This window comes from Lepidochelys olivacea, assembly GCF_965140295.1.
Source record: "Lepidochelys olivacea isolate rLepOli2 genome assembly, chromosome: 2".
Lineage (NCBI taxonomy): Eukaryota > Metazoa > Chordata > Testudines > Cheloniidae > Lepidochelys > Lepidochelys olivacea.
The window spans coordinates 34,611,176-34,635,773 of NC_140412.1; the positions used below are offsets into that span (position 1 = coordinate 34,611,176).

The window sequence follows — 24,598 nt, forward strand, 5'->3', positions numbered from 1 at the left end:
AGGTTGTCTACTTAAAGTTAATTTTACTTTTAATACTAAAGTAAAGTCTCTATTCTGCCAATTATTCTGCTTGGGTTAACTGCTGCACCTGCATAAAGCCTCACTGGCTTAAATGGGGCTCAGTGTAATTGCAGCAATATACCCATATGTAACAAGTCACAAGATTGGGGCACATAGCAACTAGCAGAGTAGGGTCCTGGTCAATGACTGGGGCTCTTAAGTGCTATGATAATACAAATAACAAAGTACTTGGACCCATTACAGGACTAGGTCATTATATCAAATCCTCAGTTCTAAATCCTAAAAGTCTCCACAGCATTCTACAGCTGTGCTTCAAAAACTATTAATGAATGAGATGATTCACAAGTAGTTGCCATTAAGCAAATATCGAAAGTTACTACACAATGAGCCATATAACACCCTCCAGTGAAAGAAAGCTCTAAAAACTTATCCTCAGATTCTTTATGAGGACAGATTGTGTCAACACTAGCCCCCCAAATTCATGGATTTGGATATATTGGTGTGTCAGAACTGTCCACACACAACACTCCATCAGCACATCAGTTTCCAAAGAGCATGGCTCCAATGGAGAAGCACTGTCTCCCACAGACTGCTGCTTCTTGAACATGCATTGCAGGAGATATTTCTCATGAAATGCTGAACCTCATATTTTCCTTCAGCATTTGTTTGCTTTGCAGTAAGACAGATTCTTGCTTTAGTGGAAGAAAGCCACAGGATTGCTGATTTTTTTCCTCCATACTATTTAGAAAGGACTGTGTGCAGTAGTTCAAAAAGCAAAATGTTTTGCCTTATCCAATAACAACTCTGCTACTTAAAGTCCTTCTCTAGAAGTTTGACTTCATCTTTACAACAATCTCACATATTGTAAAGTTTGTGACCTTCTGTATCTAGACTGAACACAAAGATTGTGCCAGTAGCACAAAGACTTCTGATCACTGAACTGTTTAATTGTGGCATACTCTGGCAACATTTGAGAGCAGACATGGCACCATGTGCTTTTAATTAAAGACATCACTGTATCAAGTCTCTCCTCTCTTCATAATGGGGTGGCCTTGATCAAATCATAGTTAGAAAGTGATGAACAGACACCTCAGTTGCATTTCATTAGCATAGCCAACCTCATTAGCAACACTAGAGAAATCTATACGAAAGATGCTGAGATAGCACAAAAACCTTTGACCTAGTCAGTCAGTGATAAGGACATATACTTGTATGCATGGAAGCTTCCTTCATACAATAAAAATCTAGAGCGAGGACATACCATATACCAATTTAGGGGGAGATTTTTCTAATTGTGCCTTTGAAAAAATTTCCCCCTAAAATATAGTTAATTAAATCTTCTGTTCTATAATCCTGATATGTAGAAGGTAGTTTGAGAACTACACAAGGCAACTAGTAAAAATGGGCAAACAGATGGGAGCTTCAGACTTCAAACACAAACAAGCCAGTGAAATTCAAATCCATCATCTTTCCAATCAATATACTTATTGATCTGTATTTCATATTGGGCCTTTAGATTTGCATTATAATATGGATTTGGACATGAACTGTCCAACTCCATGTTCTTTCTTGCTGGCTGGTGTTTCTCTGACAATACACACTGTAATACCCCCTTGTGGAACAGAGGTCCTGGAACAGCCTCCCAACAGGAGCTGTGGGGGGGAAGGGGGGGCAAACAACTTAGTTTTATTACAGAGCTAGACAAACTTATGAGTGCGAATGTATGATGGGGTGCTTGTGATGGCAGGGGGCAGGGCTCTTCTAGTTTACATCTTATGCTCATGCTTTAGGATTTCAGCCGGCCACCTGCAGAGGTCAGTCTTTCATGTTAATTAAGCTTGCAAACTAGATCAATACCAGGTGGCAGAACATTATTCTACCAAATCAATCAATCAAGTTATAAAACAGTACATTATCTTTATTCCTATGACATTACCCATGTCTGTTCTACAATATGGCTGCCGTAATTCCCACTTCCCCTCCTTTCTTTTTGTTTTTAACTTTGACATAAAGACTTTTCCTTTGCAGTAGAGTTCTGTATCCATCTTCTTCACTGTTTATATAATTATAAATGTTTACAATTGTTGTGTTTTCTGCTCCAGACTAACTGTATGCATTGCTTTTTACATATACATTTTAAAATGGCAGTTTCTTCAATGTTCAGAAATATATTGCAGATTGATTGCTGCTTAACTGTTCGTGCAGCAGTCAACTCAAGCAGTTTAATTTCTTTCAAATGCCAGTGTTATAACAGGTAATGCCAAATAAGTTATTGGAAGGGAGATAAAAGCTCATGTTTGAAACTATTAGAAATGACAGCGGAGACATTCCTGGAAGGCAGATTACCCCAGATCTGCCTAATGTGAGATTTCTTGCACTTTTTTCTGACGCATCTGGTGCCAGCCACAAGAAACAGGATACTGTACGAGGTAGACGATGGGCATAATCCAGCATGACCATTCCAATACTGTACTCCTATTAGTGCAGCATACAGTAAACAGTGTCTAGCATCTGCAACATATGAAACTTGGTAATGCCATATTGCCATCCATTTTTAAATGTACACTTTATAAAATGTCTTTAGAACAGAGGAGTTAAAAAAAAGTGATCACAACCTGAATAAAACCAGACATGGTATTTGCACAGAGAAAGCTACCTCAAATAAACTGCAAGGACAACTCAGCTAGTCAAAAGAATATAATGGACTGAGTCCTGCTTCCCTTAATTATGCTAGTAGTTTCACGGATTTCCATGAGGAAGCTCCAAAGATTAGGAGATTAAATTAATTGGAACCAAAATAAGACATTCTTCTCAAGATTGAAAAAAAATAGGATCAAATTAGTTAAATAAAATGAAAGTTGATTATGATTTATGGTACGTATCCTATACGGTGAAACTACACAATTAAAATGCATTCTTTACTATGGCAATAATGAAGCTTCTTAAACATCATTCCAGGTTTTTTTTCCCCGCTGCTCTGGATTACTAAAGTTCAGACACTCACTTCCTAGCTAGTATTATCAAAATTATAAACATCTCTCTTTAAGAACTGGTAAATACAGTTGATATATTTCCCAGAATGAAATAAAGCTTTTCTTTATTAATAGTTACTAAATTGTGTGTTAAGTATATTTTACTGTAATTGTGGGTTCAAAAAAGTTCCAATTCCTGACATTTCCAAAAACATGTGGTTACTTGCTATTTGATTACATCCTTTGGAGATTGGATCACTTTGGGTACTTTAATATAGACATCTTGATGTTTATTTCTTAAAATTCACCCTCTCCTCCATGGAAGGAATTCCGATGGAACGTAAGAACATTTTTTCCCTATATTAAAGGTGTGTGCACATATCTATCTAAAAAATAGATCAAACTATTTTAAAATAAATATATTTTCTCTCGGTACTATTGCCCTGTCCCAAGGCACATTTCAAAATCCTGTGTATACTATTTATATATGCCTATTTTAAAATACTGCAGTAAGCAGACATACAAAAGCTTCTGGAGCAAGTCTGAGAAAAAAAGATCAGTAGTGACAGTAACAGAAAGTGGGGAAAGGTCATAGCCTTGGTGTGGATAAGCCTTCACAAGTTTCCCACCCTCTTCCCTACAACCATTTAAAATTAAAATTAGACCCAAGTAGGATTTCTGACCTCAACTGGTCTGGGAACAATTCAGGAATTGCAGAAAAGACACTACTAAAATAAAGATTCTTTCTCCTCCGTTAAAGTAACAAGTTCACTAGTCTACTAAACCTTACATTTAAGTTATTAGTGCAGTGGGAAAAGACAAGGAATTACAAAAGGGTAGAAGAACACCATCACTTGAAAGTGAAATGAACAAAAGATTCTTAATATGTAAAGAAGACTAGAAACTTCTTGAATAAACAGTTAAACCCAGAAAGTGTTGTCAGTGCAAGGCTAGTACTGCCTTCCATGTAAGACAATGTTACTCACCTTGAGCAGTAACTGTGATTCTTCAAAATGTATGTACTTATGGGTGCTCCACTTCAGGTGTGCATGTGCCTCTCAAGCCCTTGATTGGAATATCCTATGAGGATACTGCTCAGGAGTCACCTGAAATTGAGCACCCATAGGGACACTACTTGAAGAAGTGCCTTGTGCACTAACTGTTTTTTCCAGATGCGTGTCCCTATGGGTGCTCCACTACCCACCCTCCTTCCCCCCTCTGCTTCAGACTGTTCTTGTTGGACATTCAGATAAAGAAGGAACCAAGGACGGTTCGTCTGCACAGTCCTATATATCCTCAGAGTGCAGCACAAGGTTGTATAGAGCACATGCGCTGGCCGAATGGACACTGCTCAGTGGAAAATCTGCAAGCTAGGGCTCAAGAGGTGCATGTGCATTTGATGTGGAGTACCTATGGGGACAATATTCGCAAAAGTAGTAGCTACATTGGGGGGGTGGGGGGCCAAGATTAAAGCCTAAAGACTAAAGAATAAAGGTAAAGTAGAAGCAAAAGTGCTGTCCGTTTTCCTTCATAACCTTTATTCTATGACCAAGCAAAGTTCAGCTTATCTGCTTTAAGTGACCTACAATATATTTTTCCTATGAAAAAGGCAATAAATACATGGTAGAGAAATATCTGACCTCAACAGCAAGAGAGGAAAAAAAGAAGGCATCCTACAAAACACCCTAAAGAAAGTGTTACTAGACAATTTTGAAGAATCTTATACAAAAATAATGAATTAACCAATTACTTAACTTCACTTAAACCAAGTGTTCAAGATTATGGTAGAATTCAAGCTAACATTTATCCTCTGCAAGCTTCTTAGTATCTTTGCAATCAGGCACAGAAGAAATCTGGAAGGTACTGATTGAGGATCTTTTCCTGTTTTAATGGCACTATAATCCATGTTTTCACAGCTCCATGTTACAGTAAACTCTTTCAGTCTCCAATACTCATTGCCTCAGAGGCTTTGACCAACACACAAGCATCACACCTAGGAGTAGCAAAGGCTAGTGCAAACACATGAACACCTATTTCATGAACTCAGCAGGTTCTCAGAAATCTATAATTTAGAGTCTATAAACCCATACACTGCTTAGAACATAGCTAACTCAGTTTCTCTCAGCCTCCACAGGTACAGACCTGAAAAACACCCAGGTTTACACTGTGAACCACTGGGGGAGGTGGTGTTTTCAGTGGCAACCATGCAACTACTTGATCGAAAATATGTCTAGTCTGATTATGCTTAGATGCAAATGTAAGACATCTTTTTAGAGAAAATCTCTATGCAGGAACACTTTTGTATCTATAAAACACTATCACAAGCATGTGTGCCTATAAACATTGATACAAAAATCCCCCACTGAAATTCAAAAACTTTCCTTATTACTAAGGGTAATAGATTTATGGCATTACTGCAGCTCCCAAAAATATGCTAGGCTCATCACAATATAGATAAAGACAATATCCCTGCCCTGATGAACTTGAAAACTAATTTTAAAATGTGATGATCCCTTCTCATGACAAGGCAGTAGTGAGGGTTGAGAAGGATGGACAGAGATGATGTTAAGGTAATGCATTTGTTTCAGAACATGACACGGAAGTAGAGTTTTATTTCTTACCTAAGAAATATAAAAATTGTCATAGGGCATATCTATGCTGTCGTCCTCTTTGAAGAGGACATCAGTACAAACTTGGGACCTTTAAGTTTCCGCACGCAACAGCCACATGGGGGAGTTACAGTGCAGCACTTTGGTGCATATTGGTGTTCCCTTTAGTTAGAACTACAGGGCTGTGTAGACATGCCCTTGGTATTTTAAATTTCCTCTAGGCTTCACAGAAATTGGCCTTAAGAATTAAGCCTTAAGACCCGAATGAATAAAAACTTTCTACACTGCTTTGCCAGAGTGATAGGTGCAATAGACCGAAGTAATCCCAAACCAGTGAGAGTCCTAAACAGTAGATTCCTGTGTATCACAGACACACACTTAGGAGAAAACAGATCCACACACAGATATCCTACACAGAGCTGACATTGCTTGAGTGTCACCTACCATCCTTTAATTGTGAATTGGTAGTGATGCTCAATACTAGAACTATTTGTAAAATTAACATATGTAAAAAGGAGTAGAACTAAGCACCGCTAGGCTAGTAACTCAGTTTCTTATAAGCTAGTGCAGTGTTTAATATTATACAGCTGAATTATTTCACTTAAAGAGTGTTTTAATACTGTGCAATACTATGGATCAAAACAATGATGTCAAATCTGAGATAGCATTCCTGATCCATCACAGGATCAGTGGTAGTTGCAGATATTGTACATCACATTTTCTGCCCATTAGACCTTTTTCCTGAAACAGTAGACTTCCTAAAGAGAGAAGCTCATACTACAGTTAACTGGAAAAATTTCTTTGGGATGGATATAGAAGCAGCTTCCCACACCCATTTTCTAATCCTATCCACATTCTTTGCTTGCAACATTTTTCATTTGAAAGGAAATATGAGGTATATTGGAAATTTTATCCAATCCAAGACAAAAACATTACATTTAGAGCACTGTATATTAAACACTTTTCAATCTGGGCCCCAATTTCCAAGGCACAATTTGGAACTTTCAGTCTTTTACTCACACAGGCTTTTTTCTTGCCATTTTTTACCAGCACAATACTTGGACACCAGTATACCCATGTAACAGAAGTACAGGTTTGAAAATGAGAGCCTGATGATATACAGCATACGCATGTACAAAGCTAGGCTAAAGTTCTGAATGTAGCAATGGAATCCTACAGGCAAGACCTATTATGCTGCAGAAGTAGTGGTTTGTAGTTTGCTTCAGATAAAATTATGGATCTCAGGGTTCTAATTTATAATCTTTAATTTCAGAAATTTAAAAACAAACAGGATAAAAAGTTCTTAGAGAAGAAAACTGGTATCCACATTAAGCCTAATGTGAATCTAACTTCTTAAAAATGTGTCTAAGGTATTTAGAATGAAAAAGGGCACTATAAAAAAAAATTCAGATAGATTTTTGGCACTCCAATATACCACAGTAAATACAGCAGATCCTGATGCAAGATTGACAGTGAGTTTATAATGGTCTCACAGGCTCAAATTAAGTGATGCTGATGGGTACTTCAATATTGTCATTTGCAGCAAACGTATATTATAGAACTCTTGTACACCTCATTAAAACGGACTAATTTGCTATGACACTTCAGTTTTAGATGGACAAACTACTGACTGCACACAAAAATTACAAGTGACTTTTTTCTCCATATGCACACTTAAAAAACATACAAATAATATGTTAACTGTATGCACATGTAAGATGTGTCCATAGACACACAATGTACGCTGATACACATGGGAGTAATACGTTTATTACAAAGAAGCATATATGCATTCCAGCGGTAATACATGTTAATATTAAAATATTAATCCAGGCAACAACATTCTACATGTTATTAAATCTAAAAAAAAAAGGTTTTCCCAGTTAATCCAACAAAAACCCCTACAATTTATAAAAGCTCCTGTGTATATATACACACTTACAGTGTACTTATTTTCTCACAGCACCTTATATTTACATTATGAGATTTGTGCAGATGTTTGTGTAGAGCTCTGCGCAGATACAACATTTTTATCTGCATCTGGCCTGCGATCCACAAACATGGTCCATGGATGCGGAGAGCCGCGGATATAAAGTGGATATCCGCAGGCTTGCAGGCTCTATGCACGTGCACCTCATACATACTAAAACAGTCTACTCTAGTATAGTTTCCTTAAACAATGGTAAGCCTTCTTATCAAAAAGATGGATTTTGTACAAATCTATTTACGCCTCTTTCAATTTTTTTTTTTTTTTTTTGAGTCGCCTACTGTGTATTCCAAAATACAGCTTGCTGGATGGGGGAAAAAAGGGCAGGTTCGTAATTGGTGAAATGTTGCCCAAACCAATACGTTACAGTAAAGTGTTAGGGTGGCACAAATTAAAAAGTACACAACTGAATAATTCTAGTTAATGAATTGACAAAATGTATTATATATGAAGTGCTTCATATGTGTTTTCAACTTATTTAAGTCATCTTTCCTTGTATCAAAAATATAATTCAACACATTTAATATTATTGAAAAATTAAGAAAAGATCCCGACAATGCTTTTTCTTACCTCCCACTCCCTAGAAGCAGCTTCATTAGTGCAATCACCAGTTTCAGGCTCTTCATTTTTCTTTACAACTATAAACCCAGGCTCTCTAATAGACTCCCCAGTATCCTCTGAATACGTTTCTGGGCTCCACTGAATAAAGAAGGCATACAAGTGTTCTGTCCTGAAAAACAAAATCAAATAATGACACAAATTAAAACAAAACGTATTAGTTGTTGACTTTATCAGGGATTGCACATGCACGTAAAAAACCTACAACTTCCTTGTGCTTTATCACTACCTGAGATAATAGAAACAAACCTGATTGAGAATCTGTTAATTATGCTATTGTTTACTTTTAGTATTTCACTAAACTTGGACAGTGAAAATAGACCAGCTTTAATTCGTCACCTTAACTTTTTCCATTCTTATACAGTAGCACAATAATACTGTTTGAATTCTCAGCTTAAGAGTTTTTATATAGTACCAACCACTGAAATATCCAACCTCTAATAATACAAAAGGACTGCTTAAACAGACTCATAGGAGGTTTAAACCAAATATGATTAGAAAGGTTTGCATATCTCTTGCCTCATTCTGCCCCAAATAAAACCTACACTTTGAGCCTAAACCACTTCTGAGTGTTTTCATATTCTACTTAGCATTACTAGATGGCACAAAGAAAACAAAACAGAAGTTGTGCATATAACAAGATCCTGAAATACAGACAGATTTGTCTAGTAGTAGTAGTTCATTAAATGGCAAATACTATTCTCTTTTCTATAGGCCTCACAGAAACACAGGAGTGTTTCCACAGTTTGGGAGGGCATGATCCCAGAAGACTGCACAAGAAGTTACTATCCCCCCATGTGCTACAGAACTATGTTCTATGAGGGTTCCCCTTGCACTGACTGAGGGAAGTTTGGGGGACAGTACCAGTGGCTTTGCAATACCACAACTTCAATGACCTTCACAACCATGGACAGGAACAGAACAGCCTTGAGGATTATAGCAGCCCTGAGGCTTTATGGTGTTGTGGAATGGGGACAAGGATCCTCCCTCTCCTCTTCCTTGGAGACCTCCCTTGAGGCTAGTTTATGTACTGTAAGTCAGCACAAAGAACAAGATTAGGCCCAAAGAGATTAAAGTGAGTATCAGAAGTGTATTTAAATTATTCTCCTTAAAATAAACCCTGCCCAAACTGATACTAGATTATCAGAAATCACACTTGCTGCATACCAGCAAGTTCTTATAAGATTCCAACTATATCTTCCTTGTAACTCTGTTTCCAGAGACCAATAGCCACTAAACAGTGCTCAGCTTAAATGTTAAGTTAACCTTTTATTTTACATGAATTTTAGTGCTTTTGAAAAGATGTTCAATAGACAACACTAGAGACTGAACTCACTTTGAACAAGGCAGAATAGGTCATGACAATGAAAGCTTCCGCATATAATCCTACCTGCCTATGAATGGGAGCAGTGTCAGTGTCCATGTCGGTTCAAAATAACTAGTGTCTCAAAACTAGCTAATAAATGCCAATTATTAATTGGCAACAATTGTAAGAAACTAGTATTTAAAATAGAAAGTTATTGACTTTGCCTACAAGAAGCTTACTTAAGCCGCCAACATTTAACATCCTTCCCCACTGTATGGTGCTAGTGCCATGAACACATAGAATCATAGAATATCAGAGTTGGAAGGGACCTCAGGAGGTCATCTACTCCAACCCCCTGCTCAAAGCAGGACCAATCCCCAATTTTTTCCCCAGATCCCTAAATGGCCCCCTCAAGGATTGAACTCACAACCCTGGGTTTAGCAGGCCAATGCTCAAACCACTGAGCTATCCCTCCCCCATCAAGCACTACGTTACAGTGGGGGTTGGACTAGATGACCTCCTGAAGTCCCTTCCAACCCTGATATTCTATGATTAACTTGCTCCTTGATCTTCTCTCTCTCACACAACAGGATGGAGATGAGTCCATCTGAATTCCTCTCCATGCTGATATATGCCATGACAGCCAGCCACTTTGCCTACCAAGGATGCAGTCTTTAAAAGTTAGCAAGTAGCACAGTTTGATTAATTAAAAGAGATGTTAAGTAGAAAGAATGGGACATGCCAGCATTAGTACAAGGCACATAAACCTAAAACCCTTCTCCTCAATTAGCAAAACTCCTGCACCTGGCTAATCTTGTGTCCCCACACTATGGAGGTGCAATGGTTAATAGCTCCAAGTAGCAGTGGATCCACATGGTCCATCTACTCTTCCCCCTTGCCCACCCAGCATGTAGTTGTATTTCCACATGCATAAGCTTTCCAATTTCTTACCCGATTTGAGTAGAACCGTGTTGTTCTTCTGCATCTGACACTCTCCACAGCTGTGGAAGAATGGCAAGATTTGCCTCTTATGTTATTACAAGGAAGGTATAATTACTTATACATGATTTTGAGAAGCGTAGAGGAAGGTAAATTAGATAAATATTTTCCCAGGCATCATTATAATCTGACAATCTAATCCCTCTTTACCTTTCATGTGGAACAGCAAACCAGTACTCGTGTTTCTTATCTCTCTGTGCATACTGCTGCATTAATGCACTTGCTTGTGACACAAATGTTTTTCTCATAGGTTTTCCAACTCTGAGACACAAGAACTTGTGAGATCGATGTCTTCTCTTCTCTTTCATAAGAGCAGAACCTATTACTGAAAAAAAGAGGGGGGGGGGAGCAGGTAGTTCTGTCAAGTTCTACTCCACAAGCTGAACCATACAATTAACCAACTACGTATTAGGATGATTGATCCAATGCAGCCTGTATTAGCTGCAAATACTTTTATTTCATTATTAAGATTTGCTACCATTCAGCATATTTAAACTCACTTATACACATGGAACAATAAAACCTAAGACGACGACACAGATTTGACTACTTCTAACTTCTCTCTCTCCCCCACACCTCAATCCCACAGTACATACTGAAATTTCAGTTATGTTTGAAAATGCACCGTAATGGGGTGAGGGGGGAAAATGACTCACCTCATGAGGGCTTCCTAGGAGCGGGGTGTGGTACTGCAATCTTTTTCCTGCCCTGGCACTCACTGTAGGTTGCTAGCCTCACTAGGTAGGTCTTCAGTAGCTTGGCCCTCCAGCCAAGTCAGTGTCAAAAATGAACCCTTCTGGAATAGTTAAGAATCTACACTATATGCCCTCCAGGGTCTTCAGCCCAGTCTCTGGGCCCTTTAAGTTCAGCCCTTTGCTTGAGCTTCTAAAGGAACCTTGACCCGTTTGCCAGTGGCTGGTGGGGGAACCCAGGCCTGCTCACCACTCTGGTTCAAACCTTATAAACAGCCATGCGCTGGTTGCTTTAATTAGTTACTGCTGCTTCCCTGGGCCTGCTCCCACCTGGCCCCTTCACCTTCAGCCATTAACTTATTAAAGTTATCAGCTCCTCTCTCCCAGGGACAGTAAATGAAGCTAGTCGAGCTCCTTTGGCCAGAGAGGAGCACCCTTCCTCGCCCCTCTGGTCTCAGGCAGATACTGCCCTACTAAGCCCCTGTAGCTCCTTTAATCGGTGTCTGCTAGGCACTGATTGGCTGTTTTCACAAGTCCTCTCTAGGCAGGCCTGGAGGACCAACATTTGCTGCTCCTTCCTGGTGGGGGGGGGGGGTGTAGTAGGACTGGGTGGCCTCCATCAGCAGGTCACGAAGGGCCAGATACACCCATCACATGCATCAAAAAGACATATTTTACCTGTAGTCTGAGACTGGAATCCTCTCCCTTCCAACCCACCCCCTTTTTTAAAAAAAAATTCATTTTCCCAATGTACAAAATGTGATCAGATAGCAATAAAGTGACATACAATATACAGTGGAAACAACATATTTACGAGAGAAAAGATTAATGTATATATTTAGATGTATGTCAGTCTTGTGTACTGAATGTATGTGTATTAGTTACTTTTCATTTCAAGAAACCAATTTCTGCATTTATCAGTGCAGAATTAAGACTTATTTACATTTCTAAAATTAGCACGTTTATCAAATATTTTAGAGTTATAAAACACACAGGATGAAGTAGCTGTATATTTTGCTGTAGTATTTCTAATGAACTAAAAGGAACCGTTAGGTTCCTAAACACTGGACAAGTGATTAGGTGTAAATTGCCAAGTTTAGCTAAAGGAATTGTGAACAAACCAAAATAAACAGCCTCTGAGACAGACTAAATACCCAAATCCCACAACACTTCAAGCTGATTCAGAAGGAAGCCTTTAAAAAGCAAAGAGAACACAACCAAGTTTGGAAAACAAACCAAACCAAAACAAACAAACAAGAATGAAAAACACTAGGGCAGTGGTTCCCAAACTTGTTCTGCCGCTTGTGCGGGGAAAGCCTCTGTCGGGCCGGGCCGGTTTGTTTACCTGCTGCGTCCGTCTTTTGGGGATTTGAGGATAGTGGAGAAGGGAGAAAATGATGATTCAGAAACAAACATTCTATGATGTACTCTAGTTGAACCACATCCAGGATCTCTCTCTGGATGAGAGGGTGAGAGGATGAGGATGAGAGGAACATTGGTATTTAATTTTAATAGTCTCCTCCCCAGGTGTTGCTCATCGGACTTCTCATGACTGCAGACAGGGGTAGTTTCTAGTGCTGGAATCTGCCTTGCAGAAGACTGTTAGTTCCCCTTTCTGGGCTTAGACTTGCTCCAGTCTCCCCTTCCACACTTAGAGGAGCAGCCACAAAAAGGATACATAGCCCGGCAGCATCAGGGGCATACAGTTAGCCAAGGCATTTTTGAGCTTTTTTCTGTCAATGTCTCTATTCCTATTCCTCTATTGCCCCGAGGCATTCTGCCAGAGAGGCCCTCCCAGAACAGTTAAGCTGCAGCTGCTGCAACCAGCCACCTGAGTATCAGAAGTAGTTTTCAACAATCCTACTACAAAGCCCTAACCCCCAAGGCTAAACAGCCCAGAAACACCTATGCCTTGTCTACACTGCCACTTTACAGCGCTGAAAATTTCTTGCTCAGAGGTGTGAAAGAACGCCCCCACTCCGAGCGATGCAAGTTTCAGTGCTGTAAAGTGTCAGTGTAGACAGTGGACCAGCACATGGAGCTGTGCTCCCAGCACTGGTAGCTACTCCCCTCATGGGAGCGACTACACAGCAACATTAAAGCACTGCCGCGGCAGCGCTTTAACGTTGGTAGTGAAGACATACCCTTGGAATCCCTTTTTGCATGAATACCTTGTGAGCAGAGCTTTTAGCTCTAGTGCTCTTTGGTGACGAGTGAGAGGAACTGCTATCCCCAGAAGAAGAGGCCAGTTTTCTCGGACATTTTCTTGAACCCATTTTCTTAAAATTTACTCTTTGGTGGAGGTGGGGACTGGGAATCTGAATCACATGGTGAGCCCTGTGAACCTCTTCTGCTAAAAGGCATCTCTTTATCCCTGCTCTTTTCAGAGTGGATAAAATGACTGTAAGGGGACACTCAGCTGCTCTCTGGGGCTCACAAGACGACAACCTCTGAGGTAAAGGCACTTTTCTTGCCAAACTCCAGAGCTCTCTAGCCCAAGTGGGAATTTCTTCTTTCCCCCCTGTGCAAAATTCTTAACTTCCCTTGGGGCTAAGGGAAGGAGATCAAATTGCTCAACAAGAAAAAGGAGGAGGAATGATGAGACCCATGCTGCCGTAGGGTGCACAAGTGAAAAAGATCAACTAGCAGCTCCCTCCTCTACTTGTGGTTGTTTTGGTTGGTCCTGCTTATGGTTTTCCCACACAGCGCAATCCTCTTCAATGTAACTGCCACTTGCAGCTGAACAGCGTCTTCATTTTTCAGCCATCCTTCAAAAAACATTCTGGCTGTCAGACACCCCCCCCAACCCTCTGCTCTGGTAATTCTAGGAGGTGGACAAACCACCTCTTCAGCTTGCTGACCCCCTCTTAAAAAAAAGAAAACAAAACACCTCACAGTAGGTGCCAGTAGGAGGCAGAACAAAACTGAGTGGGACTTCTGAAAGTGGTGGCTAGTTCCTTGTCAGCCACGCAATTGGCTTTGACCCTGCCCTCTATAGCTACAGAGAGGCAACAACCCACACTGAAAATATGTGGACCTAGCCCTGAGAGTGAAATTTATATTCCATGTATCTTATCTGATTCCAACATCAAGGGAGCTCTATGGTAATACACAAACATATGGAAAAACAGAGAATCATATAATCAAAATAATATTGGACAACAAATTAAATAGTTTAAAAATCCTTCTGTGGTTTCTCCATTTCCCATGAATTAAATGTTGTATTATAAAATGATTCCCAGATCATGTACACACGTTTGAATAGCAATCTTAAGCATCCTAATGGTATGAAGGTTAGCATCCCGTTGTACAGTCCCAGCTTCTAGCAGTTGGAGGTTTAGGGACACCTGGCACACAGGGCTGCATCTTTGACCACCCTGGTTAAAAACCATTGGAGGACCTATCCTCCATGAACTTATCTAATTCTTTTTTGAACCCTTAATAATTATTGTCCTTCACAACATCCCATGGCAATAAGTTCCACAGTTTGACTGTGCCTTATGTGAAGAAGTACTTCCTTATGTTTGTTTTAAGTTTGTTGCCTCTTAAATACATTGGGTAACCCCAAGTTCCTGTGTTATGTGAAGGGGTAAAACAACACTTCCCTATGCACCAGCTCAATATCGTCATGATTTTATAGACCTCTATCCTAAACCTGACTTTAGTCGCCTCTTTTTTTAAGTTGACCAGTCCCAGTTTTTTTTCTCTCTCCTCATATTAAAGCAGTTCCATACCCTTAATCATTTTTATTGCCACTCTCTATACCTTTTCCAATTCTAATGTATCTTTTTTGAGATGAGACCACCAGCCCTGTACTCAATATTCAAGGTGTGGGGATACCAATGGATTTATATAAAGTCATTATGATATTTTCTGTCATACGATCTTATCCCCTTCCTAATGATTCCTAACACTTAACTTTTTTGACTGCCACTGCACAGTCAACAGATGTTTTCAGGTACCTACCCACAAGGACTTCAAGATCTTCCTAATTTAGACGCCATCATTTTGTATGCCTAGTTGGGGATTATGTTTTCCAGTGTTCATTACTTTGCACTTATCAACACTGAATTTCATTTTTTCCCCCTTCACCCAGTTTTGTGAGATCCTTTTGTAACTCTTTGCAGTCAGCTTTCTACTTAACTACCTTGAATAATTTAGTATAGTTTTCAGAACTTTCTCTGTTCACCTCTTTTTTCAGATCATTTATGAATAGGTATAACTATAACAAAGTTTTGTCTATATATTTTTCTGCAAGCATTTTTATGCAAACTGAACTATACATTCAAAATGTCGTTAAATATGACAGGTTTCAGAGTAGCAGCCGTGTTAGTCTGTATCCGCAAAAAGAAAAGGAGGACTTGTGGCACCTTATAGACTAACAAATAAATTTGTTAGTCTCTGAGGTGCCACAAGTCCTCCTTTTATTAAATATGAGAGGTCCTTTCAAAAGTTTCTGAATGGTGCCTAGTGCAATAATGGGACTATTAGTAACAACATTAAGATGTGGGGATGGGAGCCCTGGGAGAACTTTTCCCTGTGATCTTACTAAAGATACAATCCAAAATTGCCAAGCCCACCTAGGGGACATAGTGTGTAATATAACACTTCCCGTAACAATTTAGGGTATTAAAGTCAAACTTATTACCACAGAATGATACAGCAATTATATGGGTTGACCTTCCAAAAGGCAGTTACTTCTGTAACTAGATCAAACAGCTAACCACACCAGATGTTGAGATATAAAATGAAGTCCAGCCAGCCCAAGAATATATTTAATTAAACATATAAGTATTTTTAATGATATATACGGACTGGCTTGAACGTGAACATTCTTTCAGAGTTATGTTTCATATAAGTACTATCCTGAGTTTTTTTTTTAAACCCGATACATAGCGCATGGTTTAAAGTGCTAATTCTCCATTAGTGCATCATAAAATGACCAGACAATTAAAAAAAAACAAAACCATAAAATGTGAAAGATTTGTATTTAGAAATAATGCCAGAGATTTTACATTCTTGACAAACTGCAAGTTTTGATTTGAGTTACACTCAAAGATTGTCGCAGTAATTTGCAACTAAAACCACACAGAAAAAACTGTTACCTACCTTTTCGTAACTGTTGTTCTTTGAGATGTGTTACTAGTGTTCATTTCATTCTAGGTGTGCACGCGCCCATGTGCGCGGTCGGAGATTTCTGCCTTAGTGGTATCTGTAGGGTCGGCTGTGGCGCATCCTTGAGTGCTACATTCACGTGTCAGTACATCAGGCACCGCCGGCCCTACACCCTCTCAGTTCCTTCTTGCCGGCAACTCCAACAAAGGGACAGGAGGACACGTAATGGAATGGACATGAGCAACACATCTCAAACAGTAGTTACGAAAACACAGGCAACCGTTTTTCTTCAAGTGCTTGCTCATATAGATTCCATTCCAGGTGACTCACAAGCAGTGTCCATGGAGGTGAGCTTGGAGTTCATGGTTGTGCAACTTGCACCACTGCTCTACCAAAGCCAGCATTGTCTTGAGCTTGCTAGGCAAGTGTATAATGAGATGCAAATGTGTGGACAGACGACGACCAGGTAGCCACCCTACAGAGCTCCTTGATTGGAACCTGCACCAGGAAGGCCAATAATGATGCCGCAGTCGAGTGTGCCTCACGACTGCTGGTGGAGGCACATTTGCCAGCTCATAACAGTAACGGATGCAAGCAGTGATCCAGGATGACAACCTTTGAGCAGACACTGGGTGACCCTTCATTTTGTCTGCTACTGCAACAAAGAGCTGCATCAACTGACAGAACAAAGCCATTCCATAAATGTAGAAGGCCAGCGCCCTCCCGACGTCCAGGACATGCAACCTGCATTGCTCTTCCGATTTATGAGGCTTTGGGAAAAAGACAAGTAAATATGCGTCCTGGTCGGTATGAAATTGGGACACTACCTTGGGCAGAAACACCGGGTGTAGACGCAACTGAACCGTATCCTTGTAGAATACTGTATAGGCCGGTTTTGAAGTAAGTGCCCTGATCTCAGACATCCTGCAGGCTGACGATATCGCAACCAGGAACAAAACCTTCCAGGAGAGAAGCAGGAGAGATCAGGAAGCCAGAGGCTCGAAGGGATGTCCCAGGAGTCCCGACAGCACAAGATTCAGGTCCCCGGGAGGGACGGGATCCTGGAAGTGCGGGTAGAGACGCTCCAGACCTTTCAAAAACCGGGCTGTCGTGTTGTGAACGAAGACTGAATTGCCATGGAATGGAGGGGTAAAGCTAAAATATTGGCCAGGTGGACCCTGATTGAGGACAGGGACAAACCTTGGAGCTTAAGGTGCAGAAGATAATCCAAGATCTCCTGCGGAGGCCTGCTCAGCCTGGATAGGCCATTCCAAGGCCCAGCACATGAACCTTTTCCATTTGGTCAGGTAAGTTGCCCTGGTGGAGAGTATCCTGCTACCCAGCACGACCTGCTGAACCCGGGCCGAGCATTCCAGTTTGTCCGCGTTTAGCCATGCTGTCAAATGTAGCGCCACCAGGTTTCCGTGGTTCTGGGACAGCAAATCCGGCCGAAGGGGCAGCTGCAGCGAGGCGGCTACCAAAAGGTCCAGCAGCGTGCTGAACCAGTGCTGGTGAGGCCACATGAGGACTATTAGGTACAGTGTTTCCTCAAATGCAGCCACTGTGGCTGCATGCAACCACCAGGTCCTTTTCTTGCAGCCACTGCCTCCTGGGCTGTGATGGGGGTGGGCGCAAATAAGCGGCCCCCTCCCATGGCTGTCAGCAGCAGTTGAGCCCTGCCCCCCTCCGGAGACAAACACCAGAGGTGCAGGCAGCTGGTGAATTCCCCACTTTCCCCGGGGGGTGGGGGAGGCAGGCTTCGGCCATGGGGCTTCAGGCTCTGTCCAAGCTGTGGCAGGCTCTGGTTCAGGCTCCGGCTCCAGGCTCACCACCCCCTACCCGCCCCCCACATTGTCCCTGGGCCCCACTGCTTCCCTGCCCATCTCCCCATCCAGGGCTTAATTTGTCCCAGGGCTTTCTAGGGTTGAGTAAGACTGCTGTGAAAAGTGATATTAACAAAAGATACAAATATCACTTCACAGCAGAAGACTTACCAGCTAGCAAGTCTTAGGGGGAAAAAAGCACAACCAAAAGAAAAAAACAAAAAAGGCAAGAACATGCAAAGCACCTTATTTGTGTTTCTATTATCTTTATGTCCAATAAAGAATAGAGACAACTGTCAACTTTTATTACTGAGTCTGAAAAAACCCTACATAAATAAATTACAATGATTTGGACATGTATATGTGCATATTTATTTGTTTTTCCTAAAGTTAATTAAATATTTTAGGAAAAAATTGTCAACATGGCCACCAGCCAGAGTTGGTGGCCACACTCTGAGGCCACCAAAAAAATTTGTTTGAGAACCTCTGCGCCCTGTCTTGTTTGATCTTCACCCTGTGACTCAATGGCACTGGCAGGAAGGCATACATCAGAGTTCCTGACCACGGGATGAGAAATGAGTCTGACAGGGAGGCCCATCCCATCCCCAGGATCGAACAGAACATGTGGCATTTCCTGTTCTGCCTGGACTTGAAAAGATCCACCTGGGGAATCCCCCACTTCTGGAAGATTGTATTGACCACCTCCGGATGGAGCGACCACTTGTCGCAAGATGAGAAGGTCCTGCTGAAGTGATCCGCTAATACACTCCTGGTCCTGGGCAGGTGTGTGGCTACCAGATGAACAGCACGCCACACACAACAAGTCCCAAGGCAGAGAACTTCTGTGTAAAGGGCCGACGACCTGGCTCCACCCTGTATGTTGATTTAATAAATTGCAGCAGTAATGTCTGTCAGGACCTGCACCATCTTGCCCTTCAAATGGGGCAAGGAAGACTGACAGGACAGGCGAACCGCTCCGAGCTCTCTGACGTTGATATGGAGAGCCAGATCGTCCTGCAACCTGTGGCCCTGCATGCTGAGCTCGCCGAAATGGGCTCCCCAGCTCAAGTCCAAAGCATAAGAGATGCAAATGTGATGGAGCTGCAAAGAGAACTTCCTCCAGCACCGACCTGGGGTCCAACCACCAATCCAGGGATGATCGAATGTGATCTGGCACCCTGACTACCCGGTCTAGGTCGTGCCTGTTGGGGATGTAGACTGATGCCAGCCATGCTTGCAGAGGCCGGAGATAGAGCCAGACACAACTGACCATGTATGTACATGCAGCCATGTGGCCCAACCACCGCATGCAGATGTGCGCTGTGGTGAGTGGATGGTTTTTCACATGGGAGATCAGGTCTGATCTGGCCGAGAATTGCAGGGTATAGTCCCGAGACACTATCTAGCACCCAGCGGTCCAAAGTGACCTGCAACCAGGCCATATGGCAAGGACGAAGACGGTTGAGGAAAGAACAAGGTGGATCCGGGGAGTTGACTGGGTCATCGCTCCGGAGAGCGCCTTCAAAATGAGTGCCTCTGGCCCCCAGGATGCTTTGCTGAGCCTGGATGCACAGGGTGAGCGGGAGGAGGAGGGGCAGCGACGACTAAAGCTTGTGTTTATCACTTCTCCTTGCTGACCCCTGTCAAGGTTCCCAAGTCCTTGGTGGCAAGGGCAGCCGGAACTGCTTCCTCGCAGACTGAGGCGTATGCAGACCCAGCGAGCAAAGGGTGGTATGAGTATCCTTCAACCCATGCAGCCTCGCATCTGTCTGCTCTGCAAAGAGTCCATTCCCCTCAAATGGGAGGTCCTGGATTGAAGTCTGCATTTCTTGGGACAAGTCAGTAATCTGAAGTCAGAAGCTGCACCTCATGACCACCACTGATGTGACCACCCTAGCCGCAGAGTCAGCCATGACCTACGCCATTTGAAGAGAGCACCTCGCTGCTGCAGTACCCTCCTCCACCAGGGTGCCGAATTCCTGGGCCAAATCTTGGAGGAGGTACTCCTTGAATTTACAGAGGGAGTCCCGTAAGTTAAAATTGTACCGGCCCAAGAGAGCCTGGTGGTTTGCCACTCGGAATTGCAGGCTGGCTGTCAAATACATTTTCCTCCTGAAAAGGTCCAGTCTTTTAGCCTCTTCATTTTTGGGGGTTGAACTGGTGTGCCCCTGCCTGTCCTCCTCATCAGCTGCAGAGATGACCAGTCAGCCTGGAGGTACTCGAACCCTTCGGAGATCTGTGGCGTGGAGTTGGAGAGCGCTGCCTTGGCTCAGGAGATCGGCCATGCTCAACTGCCTGTGGAGGGTCTTGACAGCTGGCTTGCCCTCATATGGAGCCTTTGCTGCTTCCTGCGGCACACAGAGTGCCAGCAGCGCTGGTAGAGGCCTCTGCTCTCTAAGCACTGAGAGAGCCTGGGAAGGCGTTGATCTCGCCACAAGTCTGGATCCCCTACTGCGCCCAGAAGTTGGCAGTGGATCCTTTGGGGGGGGCTAAGGGCCCCCACTGGGGAGGCACATCCATGTGGCTCCAGTGTGGGTGGGCAGCCCAAACTGGGTCCTTTGCCTGGTACCAGGGAGCCGTGCTTCTTGGTCTTTCTAGGCACCAGTGCCAGGAGCGAGCTATGCACAGAGGCCGAAGTACCAGGGGCAGAGTCTGGCCGGGATGGCTCAGAAGCTGGTCGGAGGGCAGCCTCCAGGAGGAGAGCCCTCAAACAGATATCACGCTCTTTCTGGGTGGAAATTTTTTACAGATACAATATTTGTCCTTCACATATGATTCCCCCAAGCACCTGAGGCAACTGCTGTGTGGGTCAGTAACAGGCATAGGCCTGTTGTAATCCAAGCAAGGCTTAAACCCCGGAGACTGGAGTATGCCCTGGCTCGGGTGAAGTCCCCAGTAGGACTCTAGCATTCAGTAGTTGTGAAGGGTAGTTAGAAGTGAATTACTATAAACAAACTATTTACAAGGCCCTAAGGCTCAAAGTCAGAAGAGCCGAAATCGCTAGCCCTTGTTATGCAAAGAAAGGTGGTCTGACTAACTACCATCGGTGGTAAGAAGGAACAGAGGGCAGAGGGCTGGTGGTGCCTGATATACCGACACATGAATGTGGCACTCAAGGGAGCACCACAGTTGACCCCAAGGCAAAAATCTCCGATGACAGTGCATGTAGACGCCTAGAATGGAATCGACATAAGCAAAGACTTGAAGAACCGACCTTTTAGAGGAATGAAGATGTGCAGAAAACTAAAAAGTCATTTTCCACATCTGAGAATTAATTCTGTATTTGGCTCCTGTACTGGGAAAGGCGTTTGTATATTTAATCTTATTCTATTTCAGCATCAAACATAAAGGAATGATAAAATATGAGTAAAGCCATGTCCACACTAGAGAGCTTGCAGTGACAACAGCTGTACCAATGCAGCTGCACTGCTGCAAGATCTCTCGTGTAGTCACTCTATGCTAACGCGAGACAGCTCTCCTATCAACATAATTAAACCACCCCTAACAAGCAGCAGTAGCTATGTTGGCAGGAGAAGCTCTCCCGCTGACACAGCGCTGTACACACTACCACTTATGCCGGCAAAACGTATGTTGCTCAGGGATGTGTTTTCTCACATGCCAAGCAAGATACATTTTGCCAACATAAGTGTTAGTATAGACGTGGCCTAAGTGAAATGCAGAAAATTATGTGTTGATGTAATGTTAAGATAGAGATTCGAGTCCCCAAAAGGCTATGAAACTCAAAAAGTTAGAGTTCTCATTTAACTCAGCTATACTGCATATGTCCAGTACCAAGGGTGAAATTCATCCAACCATAGAGCGCCTTCCTGGGCCCATGTATTAATCACTTAACTGACATACCAAGGATCACAACTGGTCTTGGGTTCTACATTGATCCATCAGCCACAGTCCTCATTATATCAGCTGATTTGATTCTTCATTAAGTTTAACACAGCTGTGAACACAAGGTCTGAGACACTGACTGGAAGAATGCAAATCCAAGTCTCCCCCTCTCTCTATCCAATTACTACAATAGTAGCCCTTCCCCTAAGTAGTATGAATTATATTCTGTCATCAAGCCAGGGAGACATTTCAGTATGCACATACAGGCAGATGAGGTTTTCTTTAGAATGCATTGAAAGTTTAGTACTTTTAAAAGCAGCAGCTTTTTTGTTGTGGTGATGGGGGGACGGGAGAAAAATATTTTCATGTTTATTTTATTCTATAACCTTAGACCTTGACTCACTTACCTTCCACTTGTCCATCTTCTGCAACCTCCATTTTGTGCTTAATTTCTTTTTGTGAATCTTGCTGCATGTTTTCTCTTTGCTGCTTGGTTTGTTGCATAGTGTGAATCCTCCAGAGTTCACGAAGCTCTTCAACGTCTATGTCTGAATCTCGAGTTAGTTCTTTCACTAGTTTTCCCTTGGTAATGGTCTCTTTTTTTTGAGAGTCTGTGATGTCTTCACAAAGTAGACATTGCTCTTTTATCTCACACTCTCTTTTGTGTGTTTTCTCTAGTGTGGAATCCTGATCAATGACTACATCTACATCTGTGCCACATCCTTTACTGGATTGCATTTCTTGCAAAGATGGTTGATGAGCATCTGTAACTTTTTCCCCTACAGTGTCCTCTCCCTCCTGTATTGCCATTTCAACAGTTTCTGAACCCACAATATGAGTAACAAACCCACTGTCACTTACAGGCAGGTCGACACTGGATTTTAAGTCACTGGGAACATCAGTCGAGTCTGAAATTATTGTTAAACATTCTGCGCTAGTTTGATTTATTGTTTGGACAGATTCTGATGAGGCGCCAGAAGATTTGTCTTGTCGAAGCTCATCTGAAGAAACAAGTTCCTCGCATATTGGAGAGAGTTCCGATTCTGTGAACACATCCTCCGAAAGAGACTCCTCTGTGCTCCGAGGGGCTGTGCTGGCACTGTCATTCCCTGCATCCCGAACCCTTGAATCCATTTCATCTGTACTGCTTCTTGTAATTTTCTTGAAATGGCAGAGGTCCCTTACAGATAATGGTTCTACATCTCTGTGAAGCAAAGGAGAGTCCAAGTTATCACCACAAAGTGCCTTTTATTCTGTCAACAACAGATTTTGCCAGTTTAGTAACATCAGTTATTGGGGTTTTTATTTTTTTTGGAGGAGGTGCAGGAGAGGGGAGCAACACTTATATACCAGCAAAGGCTCTAGTATAGACAGTTATACTGACATAATGTGCTTTTGTCACTCAAGGAACTAGTACACTAGGAGGATTTGTTAGTATAGTTGATTTAGACCTGGCCAAATACAAAAGGTACATTACAGTAAGTATAAAGCTGACCATTTATTCACAGGGTAAGACACCAACACTATGTATTACCAATCTGAAGGTAGAGGTTTCAGAATAAATTAGCACAAGTGGTGCTAGGATATGGAGTACCAGGAGAAGATGGGGACAATAAGTATATATTTACTTGTATTTTTTGCAGTCAGAAGTAAACAAAACAAAGTTCTAGAAAGTGCCTGTTGTCTAGTGCCTTCTAGGAAGTCTGTGCCCTAAGGTCCCATCCTCTGGGGAAAGAAGCAAAAAAACTCACCTTCCATTTGAAAGGCATCTTCAGAACATTTTATCCCACAATACATATATCAAACGAATTAAATTCCTAGTAAGATTCAGATTCCATTACCAGTACAGGTAACATCATCTTTAAGTATATATTGTATAATTGTTAAAATAGGAGGTTGGAATTAAGTTTCAGCCTGCATTTCAGATTAAGGCCTTGTCTACTCTACCAGGATAAGTCAACCTAAGTCATGCTACTCCAGCTACACAAATAATGTAGCTGGAGTCGAAGTAGTTTAGGTCGACTTACTGCGGTGTCTACACCGAGCTGCGTCGATGGGAGATGGTCTCGTGTCGACTTACCTTACTCCTCTTGTTCTGGTAGAATACTGGAGTTGACTGGAGAGTGCTCTGCAGTCAATTTAGCGGGTCTTCACTAGACCTGCTAAATCAACCCCCACTGCATTGATCACAGCAGTGTTGAGCCTTGGTAAGTGTAGACATGGCCTTATAATGCTTAGGTAGTAAGCTATGAATTAAAGTGTATTTGGATGGTAATGTACTAAACTGACAATTTCCTCAATTTTTTAGTTACGGATAGGAAATGCATTTAAGCAATCTTAATGCTCAGTCACCAAAATCTATATGGAATATAAATACTGCTAAATATATTCCTTGCAAGCCTCAGCATATATTTGATCTTAACTAAATCAAAAGATGCCTCACGCCTACACAGACTGACATGAGCCCTTTAGCTTTTGTGAATTCTAAATTCCTTACAAATAAGAAAGTTGGTGCAAGGTCTCAGATTTTTATTGTTGAAGCTTACAAAATTGAATGAGTTTTTGAAATGACGAGGAGGGGGAAAGCAATTCTTCAAGTAGATAATCGGGAGA

The 24,598-nt window shown here is 42.0% G+C and overlaps 1 protein-coding gene across 7 annotated transcripts in view; it reads right to left on the reverse strand.

Moving 5' to 3' along the window:
- The window catches only part of OXR1 (oxidation resistance 1), a 467,833-nt gene that overhangs the window by 50,811 nt on the left and 392,424 nt on the right, over nt 1–24,598 (reverse strand). For all 7 annotated transcript variants that reach the window (XM_084620223.1, XM_084620224.1, XM_084620222.1 and 4 more), the window contains 3 exons: nt 22,393–23,189; nt 10,663–10,837; nt 8,160–8,319 (listed from right to left, as the gene is read on the reverse strand). In XM_084620223.1, coding sequence (XP_084476349.1) covers nt 8,160–8,319; nt 10,663–10,837; nt 22,393–23,189 — 1,132 coding nt within the window. The remainder of the gene's footprint in view (nt 1–8,159; nt 8,320–10,662; nt 10,838–22,392; nt 23,190–24,598) is intronic.